This window comes from Centruroides vittatus, unplaced genomic scaffold (assembly GCF_030686945.1).
Source record: "Centruroides vittatus isolate TY-2023 unplaced genomic scaffold, ASM3068694v2 contig_926, whole genome shotgun sequence".
Taxonomy (NCBI): domain Eukaryota; kingdom Metazoa; phylum Arthropoda; class Arachnida; order Scorpiones; family Buthidae; genus Centruroides; species Centruroides vittatus.
The window spans coordinates 2958349-2973416 of NW_027122612.1; the positions used below are offsets into that span (position 1 = coordinate 2958349).

Here is a 15068-nt window from a genome sequence, read left to right on the forward strand (position 1 = left end):
ACAATTAATGAATTAGAGATTTACATTAGTATCAACTTTGCTTAAAAGTTCATCAGTTTCCATGCACTCTTGCTCTATCTGAAAGGCAAATAATCACAAATCAAACAAAGAAACTTAAAAATTAAAACATTAATTAAAAATAATTAATTAAAACATGCCAAAGTGTCTTCTTTAATTCCGTATTTACATATTGAGGCGGGGGAAGTAGCCTATAAAGGAAAGTCGACTCCGCCGTAAGGACTTGTTTGTTCCCGAAGTGTATAAAAGGACGTTAGGAATTAAAGAAGACACCTTTGCGATACTTCTACGCATTAAATTTTTGTAAAGAAATTTAAAATTATGTATAAAACATAATAAAATTTTAAATTAAACTTTTAATGAAGGAATAGTTTGATAAAATCATGAGATAATACGGGGTATTCCGCTTAGATGTATAATAAAAGAAAGTATCATAAATACCGAACTTTCCGCAGTTTATTAGGGAATACTATTGTTCCAGATATACTAACTTAGAAATTTTTGTTACATGTTTAATAAACTTTATTATGAGGTTAATTGATGGCGCAGCAAACGTCCAAACTGTAGTAAGCTATACTTAATACCATATTAATACTGTAGTGTCTTGCCCCGATATACAGGGCAAGACACTACATTATGATGTACATCATACTTTTCCGTAAGGAGCAGGAGGCCACTTTTCAAGATTAAGGGAGGACAGACAACGGACAGACGGACGGACGACAGTGGGCATTTATAGGTCTAGAATTTTTTTAAAGTGTAGCACAATAATTTAATTCTTTCGGTAGGACATATGTTTCATCCACATATGTATATCAGCAGACATATTAAGTATTTTACATTTTATAAATGTAAACATTTAATACGAAAAATGGTTAAATATACCAAAATATTATTGAAATTTAAGTTCTGATAAAATATTTATCTTATTAAATAGTTAACATTTATTCATACATTTTTTAAATTATAATTAATTGTATATATAATAATATAATCCTCAGATCCATTAAAAAATTAACCATAGTTTTTCATTCGTCGCAAATTATATTTTTATTTTTTTACAAGATATTAAAATTGCTTTTAAGTAAATAATTGAAATTATCAGAAGTAAATAAAATAGTTTGCTTACCTGAAATGTTAATTTTAGACAGCAAGTCCGTGCTTTCTGTAAAAAAAATAAAATGAAATTCAATTTTAAATTTATTTTTCTGATTTTTAATATATTAAATTTAATATAAGAGTTTAATGTTTTATTTATTTTATAAAGTAAATTAAAACATGAATAAAATAAGCGGACGAGTCGACTAGCTCGCCTCATACCATCATCTGTTTGTTCAGTGTTGTAAATTTATATCTTATAACTCGATTAATTCTTGTTTATAACGTGTATTTCTTAAGCTTTGAGTAAAATATTGATGATACGATTTTCGTTTTTAACACGTACAAAGAACGAAATTCATCCGCATAAAACCCATTTCTCTATCTGAAATATAGCTCATTTGGTTTGTTATCTTATATGTGTGAAATCTGGAAGTTAAAAAAACTAGAAATTTCTGAATTTTTTCACTCCAGTTATAAACGGCTTAATCAACAACATTCCATACCCGGGAAATTGTTGACCCTAGACGGGCAACGATCGCCCCCTAACTGTCAACAAGCCGTTATTCCTTCGGATGCAGGTAGATCATCTTGCACGATGGTTTACAGTTAGCGTCCGAGCTAGTCGTTTATTTAAATCCCGGGAACACCTATGGCCCAAAATGCGATCCGTTATCGATCAAGTGACGGGTTTTCTCATCAAAAACTTATAAAAGACGCTTCCTTCCCCCCTACAGGGCTCTCCGATCGTCTCTCCATTACTAAGTGCACTGCGCCGTCGATCGAACCCGAAGGTTTCTAAGTTTCTTAAGTTCTTTTAAGTGCCATTGTCTAGTCGACGAATTCTAAGGTTCTACGTGCCATCGTCCCATTAACCGATTCTCCGTCTTCCCGAAAATCACCGTCACTTCTGAGAGAATATTCGTCTATTACGGACTTGTTAAGAGGTATGAAAAATATTTGTAAACTCTCTCTCTCTGGACCCCCTTTTTGTATATGAGGATAGAAGTGTAGTTTTGTTCGTTTCGCTTTTAATAAATCTTGTTTTGTTATAAAAAAATGGTGTCTTTCTTGACTGTCGGCTTCGCCTTATCGTCGACCCCATCCTTCCTCCTCATCCACTCGCGTAACGCGTGACGCGCCGTCAACGTAACAGCCATCCTTGACAAGTGAGTCGCCGGAACGGAAGGTACGACTCCCTCTTACCTCCCCGGGATCTCACATATGAGCGATACGAGAGGCTACTGTATTTTCAAATAATGCGAAATATATATTAAGTATTTAATATATTCTACTATAAACATGACATAAGATAAGTTCACTAAATGAATCAGAAAAATCAATAATTAAATTATCTTACCTTTTGAAAATCGTTTTTGTTCTTCACGCAACATTGGATTGCTTCATCTTCAAACTGGTAAATTTAAAAAAAATTCTATTATGAAATAGTAAATACTTACTTTAAACTATCGCGTATATCAGGAGTGGCGAATTTGTGGCACGTGATGGCACCTGTGGCAGATGCAGGGCCGGATTTACATAAGGGCATTTGGGGCCTGTGCCCAGGGCCTCCACAAAATAAGGGCCCCACAAAACTAAAAAAAATTATGTTTAAACATAATTTTTTTCTATTACCGTGACAGCCTAGTGTGGCCTAATCATGAGGGCAACAGGCAGAGAAAACCAAACCCGGGAAAAAAACCTATGAAACATCGGAAAATTTCACATAGGTATTTTTCAGTTAAAATAATTAGTTTTACACAATAAAATATATGTAAGTTTACAATAACCTTATTTTTAAATGAAATTTACAACTTCCTAGTTTAAATCTAATTGAAAGTACAGTATTTTGTGTGAATTTTCTAAATCATCAAATTTGCCTACTCTTAAAGGGGGACCCCCACCGAATTTGTGCCCAGGGCCCCTGGATTGATAAATCCGGTTCTGGGCAGATGATTCTCCCAACGTGCCACTTTGGGCACGTTGAGAGAATCATCCGCCACGTAACGTATCATAAGATTTCGGCTCATCATCTGAACATCCTTTTTGCATATTGTAAGGAAGCATAGATATGGTTATAGGCTGAGTTTAAATCTTAGGTTGATTGGAGTAACTCATGCTTTGTGCTTATTAACAAACCAGTAAAAAGTATAGATTTAGAGGTTTTTGAAGGTGCCGAGATTGAATTTTTAGTTCATTTGCTTCAAAATCTAATTAATTGTGTGATTACTAGGTGAAATTCATTCGCATAAAACCCAAAATGATAAGATGGAGCTTATACTCGTATAAGTAGTGAAATAAAACTTGAAGTAATTTAGCCTGAAAATTTTCTAATAATGATAATGATAATAATGAGCAGTAAAAATGATGAGCAGTAATAATGACATTAAAACAAATTATAGATTTACAATCAGAAACAGAAATACTGTATTATACAAACATTATTGTTTCTGATTGTCCAACAACTGTTTTAGGATTTAAATATTGTAGGCAATGTGTATTTAGTTACAAATCGTAAAATCTGAAAGAAGATATTACTTCAGAAATAATGTAATAAAAACGCATTGCTAAATTTATACTAATTTTAATTATTTATTTTTTAAATAAATGTTTTCTTTTCCTTACCTTAGTTTGCTTTAGTTGACAATATCTGCAACAACGGAATTTTGTATCTTTATCACATTTTTCTGTAAAATCTTCGCAATCTTCAGGTACGTCTCCGCATTGTTTGACTGTTTCTATACTGTTTTGCTCGCTAGTAGCTAAGGAAGAATGACCCCCCAAAAATAAAATCAATAAAACGTATATTAGTATTTATTTTTTTATAGTATTAGGATATAGTAAAAGTGCAGGCTATGGTTAACTTCTTTTCTTTTGCTTGTATACGGCAACACGACACGTCGGCGTTGTCTCCAAGGACTTTCTAAGAGAAAATGGTCCCTAAGCGCTGATCTTTCAAACCACTTCCAATTATTTAATAGGTCTACATAAATAAGTTCGCACTTATATACAGACAAACAAATATATCTATATGATAGGGATCCAAAGACATTTTGTATTTATTCTAGATTTCAGTAGTTTGGGAATTGATGTTCTAGAATACAAGTATGCCATAAGTGTATTTTGTTACGTACAAAATAATTGTTGTATATAAATATTTCTAAAAGTAGATGTATATTAGAAGGATTTCATGGTTTTCTGGAGCGAATCATCGACACAACATTCGTGAAACTAAGAAATTGGGTAATCAAAATGCATTTGAACAAAATCAAATACATCCCTACCGGGATTCGAACCCGGGACCTTTGGATTAGAAGTCCAACACGCTATCCACTGCGCTACAGGGACACGTATTGGGTACTATTATCAATTTATGTTAAATTTGAATGACATTATGAATTACGTTCCATTCAAGCTGTGAGTCGTTATCGCTTTATGGAACCTAGGGGATTAGGGGGCCCCATGTATAGTATTCACTTCAGATACTACGTATTATTATTATTTTTTTTCGGGGAATGTTTTGAGGAAAATTTTCTTATAAAAGATTGATTTGGGATCCGTATTGGTGGGGACTTTAGGGAATTACCCTTTTTGCCATTGTGGGTTAGTCCATTCATTAGTAGTTACGCAATATTGGTACGAATGTAAAACATCGGTGGGCAATCAGCTTGGTTTCGTAGAATAAAATGTCTGTGTTATATTCAAAATAATAATGAATGCGTAATTACTAACTGTCTCATAGCTTGAATGGAACGTAATTCATAATGTCATTCAAATTTAACATAAATTGATAAGGGTACCCAATACGTGTCCCTGTAGCGCAGTGGATAGCGTGTTGGACTTCTAATCCAAAGGTCCCGGGTTCGAATCCCGGTAGGGATGTATTTGATTTTGTTCAAATGCATTTTGAATATCCAATTTCTTAACCAGTTTCGTGAATATCAGTTAAGTATATTTAAGTAGAAGAATTAATACATTAATATAAAACTGATATGCTTAAATTTAAACAAACAAATATATATATATTCTTCTTTCTGTTACATTTACACTAATCGTAATTTAATAAAATGATAATATAACTTATACTACTTATCTAACAAAATTATTTCCTTATGAATCGCAGAATTAATATTAAAGTTTGAATGCAAATTTCTCAAAAAATAATATAAATCACTTATTTTTATATCTTTGAAATATTCTGTATGATTAATAAATTTTTTAATTCGAGAATTTAATGCTTAAAGGATCTTGAAAGACTTTTTAACTTACCGCAAAAGATAAGAAATAGGAAAGCAGTGATGGTTATTTCATGTATCATGGTTGTGTTATTTAATTTTAGCAAACCAATACATTTTCGCCCGTGAATTATATATATATATAAGGTGTATAAGGAAGAAGGAAGAATAAAATGCGTGTATCAACTGTTTGCTTAGTGACAGAAGTTTCTAAGGATCGACGGGCGGATGGTCAGGCGTTTAAGGCATCATTCCACCTTTCAAGCATCGAATCTGGAGTACTCTCCAGGAATTTCATGGACTTCAGGAGTCCACGCAATCCAGAGTATGTCATGTTTCATTCCTTACCATTGGCGATGGCTATGGAAGAAAGGTATTCAGGAGAAAAACATTAAAAATGAAAAGTTTCTATGCTTCTTTTTTAAAAAAAAATTTATACTTAATCTTTAAAATCAACAAGTGGAAATCTTATAAAAATTAATACCCTAGCAAAATCCTGAAATTACAAGCAACGATTAAAAATATATTACCTCAAGTATCTCTTTAAAGCAATTTAAATTATTGTTTATGGAAAATAAATGGGTAAAATTTTAAAAATGAAAATTATAGTTAAAAATATCTACAATTTATTATTTAAATTACAATATAGTTTTCGCTGTAACTATTAATTTTGACAATTTAAGGGTAAAATGTCTTAATGAATTATTACAGTTTTGAATTAGAGAAAAGTGTGACATCTTGTTAATGTCGAAATCGTGTGAATGCACGAAACATCCGTCGAACTTTAATCATGCCACAATTCAATCCATCAAACTGAACAAAACATTTCCTGGTTGAGACCAACAAAGATGACAATTCGATAACAGTTGTTCAAACCAGACACATTGGTTCAAAAACACGCCAAATTTTTGTTTATTTTTGTAACTAAATAGTCTCAGAACCTGTAAAAATGTTCGTAAAAATAATATAAAAGTTGCCAAAATTGCCTTTATGAAGGTTTTTCAAATTACAGCATCATAAAGTCTTAAATAGATCTCAAGTTTTCATTATATATTTTCATATTTTATAAATAAATTCCCATGAAGAAACATAGGAATTTATTTAAATTTAAGAAATTTTTCATAATTTACGTTATTAAAATTTAAAGAATTATTCATTTTGAATAATTTCAAGAAGCTTCATTGTCCTTACATTGTTTAAGTTTGAGAAATAATAACGCACGTAATTATTACTGTGCCCCACACACACTAATGTCCATACATACAATATACAATACATTACTAACACAATAATTTACCGAAGTAATTATTTATTCCCTCAGTAGAATATATGAGACATAATATATGGTACTGTGTAAATTTTATCATTTAAACGTTTATTTGTCAATAATGCATATCGTTCTGTTTAAAAAACGTTCATAATCAATCCGCTTTAAATATTCTTTAAACTAGTAATTGTTATATTCACTTATTATCATATATTTAATTTTATTTAGCCTTTATTCGATGTCATAATTTTCAAATGACTTCAAACTAAAATTTTGTTGGTATTTTCAACAATTAAATAAATATCCTAATTTTAATTATTATTGTTTTTCAGCAAGAAAATTGCTTTTCGTTTTTCGTTTAATTTAAAAATAATTAATTCTTTATAAATATTTTATGTTAATTTACATTTACTCCTCCCCTAACACTGTTTGCATTGTGACTTCATTCATCTAGTATTATTCAGCAATTAAAAGCTACTACACAAAAATGAATTTAATACGGGAAAAATGCAAGAAAAGGTTGGTAAATCAATAATAATTAATTATTTTCGTATAAACTTCTTTATCTACAACTCAGTAAATACTTGTAAAAATATATAAGTCCCTTTTAAATGAAAAAAAAAAAACAACTTGAATAACTGTATAGTATCTTCAAGATAGATTCACGTATTGTTAGTCCATCCAATTTTGATTAAATCATTTTTAACAGGCCCTTCTATTCAATAATTATTTTTTTACTAGGCCTATAGATAACCACAGTAGATAATCTGTCCTCAACTCAAAGGGCGGATTTGTATTTGCCGAGGCCTTACACTATAACTTATAAGAGGCTCTTCCTCTCCGCTCAATACAGTTAAATTTAAAAGCTTGAGGCCCCACCCGGGCCCCACTAAGAAATTCTAGATGCATCTGTGATCATTTTTCTCTCTGTATTATAGAAGTATTCAAACTAACGTCGCCATCTATCGGTTCTAAAAATACATTAATATTTAGGAATTTATTTAATGCTAGAAAGAACTAAATATGATCATAATAATTTCAAAAATTTTAAATTAGCATTAATTATAGAGGAAACTTCTGATTAGTTTCTTTTTTTACACATAACTTTAATTAAGTTACTGCGAACGTTATGATTAAATGCGGCATTCATTTCGGCCTCTAACAGTCGCACTTGATACTAATTACGATACTTAAATTAGTGTAAAGAGCCAACGTTAATTTCTTCGAAACAATGGGCGTGATGTTTTTTTGTTAATTAGAACCTTGCTGTAATAAAGGAATTGTAATTTAAATAAATCTATGAATATGAAGATTGATAAATTCCATTGCGTAGAAATTCCAAATTTTAAGCTAATTAACAAGTTGAATGTGGATGCAAACTAATCAATGCATTGAATAGAAGTTTCGGTACTTCCGTACGATTTCAGTTATTGTGGGTGGCTGCAGAAGAAAACAGTAGATAAAAAGTGATGAAGATAGTTGGTGTTAAGATACAAACCAATCGAAGAAATTATATATTCCGGTATATATTTATCTATCTTATTTTCTTTTAAATATTTTCATACAATAACGTTTATAACACTTAAATAGCGGCCAGTTTCAAGTCCTCCAGAAGGCAATCCCACTCAGCAGATCGCCCACGTCGTATACAACAACGTTAGAAAGCAAGATAAAACTATTTAGTTTGCTTATTTGTCTGTTTACGTATGTTCACTTCTAATTACAATATTTAACGATCGGGATAACAATTAAAAGTCAACGAAAATTGACTACAAAATTATTAGAATCGGCAAACAAAATCATATATTTAATTACCAGTAATTATAATTAAATTCTCTTTATTCAGCGCTTGCCGAAATAGAATTTAATGAATTCATTACAGTAAAATTTGATAATATATTTTATAAAACAAGAGGAAAACTAAAAAATAGTTTTAATTTTTGACGTTCAGAGTGCTATCATCTGTATAAGCAGGTTTAGGATATTCTGCAAATGCAAATAATAGATTCTGACTGTTCGAAACGGTAGACATAGGAAAACACGCCAATAAATTAACAATACTATGTTTTTTCTTCAATAAAGAGCTTTCTAGAAAACAATGTACCCCATAGTAAACACATTTTTGTACAGGACCAGACAAAAAAAAAAAATGGGGAATTATTAATAGACGGTTATTGAATTTTTGAATATTTTTAAACGAATTTTCATGTATAAGATTTCAAAGAACATAGTTTGCCATTTATATTTTGAAGACGACATCAAGTGACTCTAATTCATAAGCAAACACTTCACATCTTCGAAGGATGTCATACTTAGAGTGACGTAACGTATTCTCGGGTACGTTGTGTATGACGAATTTTCTTCCTTAAGTGTTTCAATATTTTACGGACAAATTATTCTATATATAAATATTATAAATATTCAATATTTCGGTATAAATTATTCAATAATTCAATATAGTGTGGTATATGACGATAGTGCACACAGTATTGAAACTCTTAAGGTGCGAACCCGCGACTAACTACTTTATTAACTGCAGTTTTATAACATTATGTGTTAGACAATAAGGTCTAGTTTCTCATAGAAAGCCAAGGAAATTGCCTCCCAGGATGGAGGAATTTCCTTGACAGATTGCCCAAATGTCGAGTTGCCTTAAGCTCAATTGAATTTTTCTCGTGTTATTTGCAATTATATTTTGCAGGAAAATTTGACATTGTCACAATGCCGGACTGAAATTTTTAATCATATTTTTAATTTATTTCATTTAAAATATATGCTCTCGATCTCAAATTAGTAGTGACTTGCTCCTGTACATCATACTTTTCCTTTAACAATAGAGTCGTGCCGGTCATCTGTCTAACACCTTTCAGGGGAAATTATTTGAATTGAAATAATACGACTCCCGGTTTACATAGGAAGTTGGTATATAGTTAATCGGGGCCTCACACCCCTAAGGTTTTCACATTTGGTCTCGTCTTTCATTTTATCTAACTCCGTTCTCGAGAGTAAACAAAAACAGTCCTAGTAAATTACCTATTAACTAAATGTATTCTTATGGATTATCGCTTGAGATGATTCAACATAGCCGATCAGATAATGGGGGATACATTAGGGTTTTATGGCCTTATGAAACAATTATATCAATTTTTTAATGTACAAGAGCTATATAATGTAATATAATAATGAACTCCTACAAGATTTATAATATTTTTTAAGAAGAAAATAAATTTCGGGATGATTTGTTCACCCTGTTTGAATCTTAATAATTCCCATGCTTTTTGCCAAAAATTTCTGATATTTTGCAAAGAGAGTTTTCCATTAGGGTGATTGATGCTATTCAATTTTTGGTGGTTAAAGGTCAAGAGGGTAGGGGAGATAATGGGGGTCTTGTGTATCTCCATTAGGGTCAGACTTAACGACGATTCTACTCGTTATTAGCATTTACAATTTTTTTTTAATATATAAAACCAATCTTTACCTTCAAAATTAAGGGACTGTTAGATTTTTATTAAATCGGAAAAGCTAACTTCTACATCAAATTTTAATTTAAAAGGAATTTAGTAATTTGATTATCCTTTTCTTCATTCAGTCACTTCTATTTTAATGGTGTTTTGTTCTAGTAGAATTTCATTAAGGCTAACACGTCGTTCATTGTTTAGTGCAGATACTCTTTTTCTATAATTACTTTTTCAAGTTTCAATCTGCGTAAAGTAGTTGATTATTTTTTACAATAATAACGAAAAATATAATTTTTTTTAATAAACAAAACGTATATTTTTATTTACGGTTTAAAAAATACGTTTAGAGTTTTTATTTCTCTTCCTTCCTCGCATTTTTCTGTATATATAAAAGTCATTCTCGTGTTAATCCTTTGTTCATAAATGTATCTATAAATTGATTTTATAGTAAAATATATGTAAATATGATAGAATTACGACTTTATTTCGGTTATATTGTATTTCAGATGCCTTTTTCCAATTATTTTAGCAAATAATAATCTTTGAAAAGAAGAAAAATCTCCGTTCTTTCAAATGACTCAGCTTACTAAAATAATTGCTTATCTACAGCTATACAATCGATTTTTCATTAGACGAAAAAATCGATTACTTGTTGTTCTCTGTACAATTTAATTACTAAAATTAACGTTTTCAATATTTATAGATTTTTTAATACATAATATATACTTTTTAAACATTTTTATAATTACTCATGAGTCAGCGGTGGATTTAACTAGGTGCAAATGGTGCAATTAGTGTTGCACGTCATCTTTTACTTCAAAGGACAATCCCTTTTAAAATATGAAGTGTTCTTAAATACAGTACAACATTGCTATTAGGATTTAATTGATTCCCTAGAAGAGAGTCGTCCTATTTCCCATCAAAAGGCTCAATATCGTAAATTTAAATTATGTTCTTTGAAATACAATTTTAATACTTAATACCAGAAAGAAAATTACAAACACTTAACCTAAATAAGACATTTTATACAGTCACAATAGAAAATTTAGAGCAGTTGTAAAGCGAGATCTATTGTATTTCAAATATATCTGGTCTTCTCATTGATTATGTATTATATATATTATGTCGAAAAATATTCACTCCTACACTTTAATTCGTGGAATAATTTTTAGATTGACTTCATTTATTTAAAAAGCGACTCTGTGAATCTCAGAATGTGAGACTAGAATTTTAAGTGATGTGGTGAGAAATGAATAACATATATTTGCTGGTAGATGTGTACCGATGGATCAATAGTAAATTTTTACTTTATTTTTTAATTTAAATATATGTATTTAAATTATTAGAAATGTTAATAATTTATACAGAGATGAGTTTTCTCCAAAGTATACAATTAAAAAAAAACAATCCAGCAAGGAGTTGAGTAACTTTCCCGGCAAAAAAGTTTAAATTGTGTGTGGAGCCATCTGTTTTAATATTTTATTAATGGTGAAAAACTTAATTTTGAGGTAAAGATAAATTTTTATAAATAAATAAAAATTTTGAATGGTAATAATGAGTGAAATCTTCATTAAATCCAATCCCACTCGAGATAAGACAAAAAAAACCCCTTTATCTCCACATCCCCTCGACCTTTAAACACCAAAATTTAATACCATCAATCCCCTTAATACACAATCCTCCCTGCAAAATTTCAGAAATTTTCGACGAAAGGCACAGGAGTTATTAACCTTCAAAGTGCCCTACACATCAACATCCATACATACAGAAAAACCCCCCAACATTTTTGCATTTCTCGACGTTTCAATATCCCCCAAGTATAAAAATCTTTGACTAAACTCCATACCTTCCCTCTGTTATATATAACAGGGAGAAAGTAATAATAATATTGATATTTATTTATCATATTTATTATCTTAGTCTTCGTATAAACTATGTACACTGTACTTTTTATTTGTGCCTGTTGAAAAATAAAAAAAAATCTTGTATTATAATTACTTGTGTGCAATAAAATATATTTATGGTATGATCTATTAAAAGAATACATCCAAAGATAAGAATAAGTCACGATAGCAAAGTAAATAAATAAATTCAAAGTATTTAATTCATATTTTATGTTTTATTATGTTAAATAGTGTGAATTATGCGTGCACTTTACATTATTGCAATCATTACATTATGACTGTTCTAAGTCTATAATAAAAACATAATTATAGAAGTAAATAAAATCAAAATTAATTTATTCAAATTATTTATAGTTTACGCTTTCACACAAATCATTTTTTTTTTTTTTAAATTTATTATAATTTATAAATAAACAAAGTATGTAATCTATGAGAGTATTATTTATAGAACGAAAAATTTAAACACACGATTTATTCTATTAAATATAATAAATTAAATAAATAATATAATGAATATTAAATGATGTAGAGACATACGAATAATAATTTAGTAGTAGACATGTCACCGGAATATTAAATTTTGGGGGGTCATTTAGTTATTCTACTAGCTTTTAAGACGTGCAAAAAGAATTAGATAATTTTTAGAGAGGATTTAGTTCCTTTTGGCCCTTCTTAAAAGCTGCCGAAACCTGAAAAAATCCGGTAGAAATTTTATAGTAAAAATTCAATATATTTTCCACTATGTCCTCTTAATTGTTGTTTTGAAAAAGTAGTATATTAATGAGAAAATAATATTTTTATTATTGTATTTACTTAGTATTATTCTACTTTACGGCCACTAATTTTACAGCTTTCAGCTTTTACGATTGATATAAATTTCCTATTAACTGCATTAAATATCTCATTTGAAAGCCATATACTGTATTTATTCATTGTCCACCTGTGAATTTTATGAAGTTAAAACTGATTTCCAGAAACGTAATCTCAATTTACAACGTTGAGTTTAGAAAAATAGAAATGGTTATTTAATGACTTTTTTTTCTGTAACCGATTAAGTAGTAAAAATCAAAGGATTGCCATTACACAACTTAATTTATTTCCATTAAGTTAAAAGTTTATTACAATTATATAAGATTACCGCGTTATTAAGTAAGTACCAGTGTGATACCAAGGAATTGGAAGGGAGGGTATCCAGTATCCAGGTAGCCTATACTTTTAGGAGGGTCCTAGACAATGAATATAAAAAAAATCTATCCAAATCTATCTGTTTATGAGTTTATAGGGAACACACTGATGGAATGGTGTGTCTGGTATTTATGGTAGTCTATATTTTCCTAGAGAGTAACTGAAAAATTTGGTTTAGAGGGAAGTGTATAGAGGATGTACGAACAGATATTCTATTTTTGTATACATATATATATACACCAAATTTTATAAAATAAAATAATTGTATAGCTCGCTTTTTAATACTAGTAATTTAAAAAAAAAGGATCCAAATTTAACACAATCCAACACGTATTTTAATCCGAGGTAACGTACAGTACACCCCCATGTTAGGCGATAAGTATTGGAAAAAAGACTTAAAGAATATATTACTTATATTTTATACATTCTTATTGGAATTATATAATTTAGTGGCTTATAATAAGGCTGAAAACATCGATTTAATTAAGAAAAAACACGGTTTGGATTTAAAAATGTCATTTAAAAAAAAAGGAACACTTTTACTAGTATAAATAGATAATTCTTAATTATTTATCATATTAAAATTTTAATTTATTCATTAAATAAATGAAATTTTTTGTTTTAATATATTGCTGATTATCTTATGCAAAAATCTCATCTTAAAGATTGTGATGCGTGCTTTTATTCTTTACATTAAAAAAACATGAAATTGTAAAGAATTTTCATACATTTTCTCTGAATATTTTATCTCGATTTTTGCACGTATCATGATTTTCTAATTAGTAATTTATGTAGATTTCTGGTCGAAATTTATATTATTAAATCCGAAATTCTTGGAAAGGAACTTTATTAAAGAATTAAATTTTAATTAAGCTAAATATTGAGAAAAGCTGTCGTAATAAATAACAGCTTAATAATAGTAATTTACTATAATCTTTAAATTATATCTGAAGAATATTTTGAATTTCGAAAGTATTAAAAAAGCTTATTTAAAAAAAAAGATTTGTTCAGACACAACTGAATGTAGAATAATGTCAGAATGCTCTCAAAATATAATAAGATAATTGCAGCTATATATATTATCTACAGTTATTATATCACGCGAAAAACACATAAAAAGTTGGGGTTGAATGGCATGATACTAGTAATTGCACGAGAGCTAACTTGTTCCTTCTCATATATATTAATCCCATATAGTATATGAAACAGATTCTACAGAATAGTACTGTAATTGTGCCAAATGTAAATTTTTCCTGATTAATTCCTACTTTATTATAAAACACGGGGAAATTATGGCGATCGGTCAAAATAACCTCTAAATTGTTTACATTTTTGGATTCAGGAGACCTTGAAACGTCGAGAAATGCAAAAATATTAAGAGTTTTCCTTTATGTTTATAGTGTGGGGTATGATTTTGTTTATCCACTTTAAAGCTTAATAACTCCTGTATCCTTTGTCAAAAATATCTGAAATTTTGCACGAAGATTTGTGTATTAGGTAGAAACGTTTCCTAAAATTTTCAGGAAAATCTTCCAATTAATTCGGGAGATATGGCCCACAACCCGTTAATGTATGAAATACAGGTAATGGTAGCGATTATTATAGATAAAAAATATAAAGAATGGTGCTTAAACTCTAGCTTTTTTTAATTATCATGATCAAAATATATATTTAAATCCATCTTTACAACGATTAATTAACGTAGAAGTTCATCATAAAATTGAGATTACGCGAGAAAAACAGAAATGGAAGAAACTAGAAGTAATCTAGACAACGGGCAATGAACTAAGACAATGTTGGAGAAGAAAGACGAAGGTCGTTCCCCAATCGACCTTCGTCGATTGGGAAGGACCATTTCCGTTGTGAATGAGAATGAAAGAAAGCACTTCCGTCACGAATCGAT

The 15068-nt window shown here is 29.6% G+C and overlaps 1 protein-coding gene and 2 non-coding genes across 3 annotated transcripts; 1 reads left to right on the top strand and 2 right to left on the bottom strand.

Moving 5' to 3' along the window:
• Nucleotides 1-12: 12 nt before the first annotated feature.
• On the bottom strand, nucleotides 13-5437 carry LOC136984676 (uncharacterized). Its single transcript, XM_067281751.1, has 5 exons — nucleotides 5386-5437; nucleotides 3742-3878; nucleotides 2477-2530; nucleotides 1148-1183; nucleotides 13-78 (listed from the first exon to the last, which is right to left on the bottom strand). The coding sequence occupies exons 1-5, from the start codon at nucleotides 5432-5434 to the stop codon at nucleotides 13-15; spliced, it is 342 nt and encodes a 113-aa protein (XP_067137852.1). The 5' UTR covers nucleotides 5435-5437.
• TRNAR-UCU (transfer RNA arginine (anticodon UCU)) lies at nucleotides 4392-4464 on the bottom strand. Its single transcript has one exon. It is a non-coding gene; the product is annotated as a tRNA-Arg (tRNA).
• On the top strand, nucleotides 4926-4998 carry TRNAR-UCU (transfer RNA arginine (anticodon UCU)). The gene has a single exon. It is a non-coding gene; the product is annotated as a tRNA-Arg (tRNA).
• Nucleotides 5438-15068: the final 9631 nt, after the last annotated feature.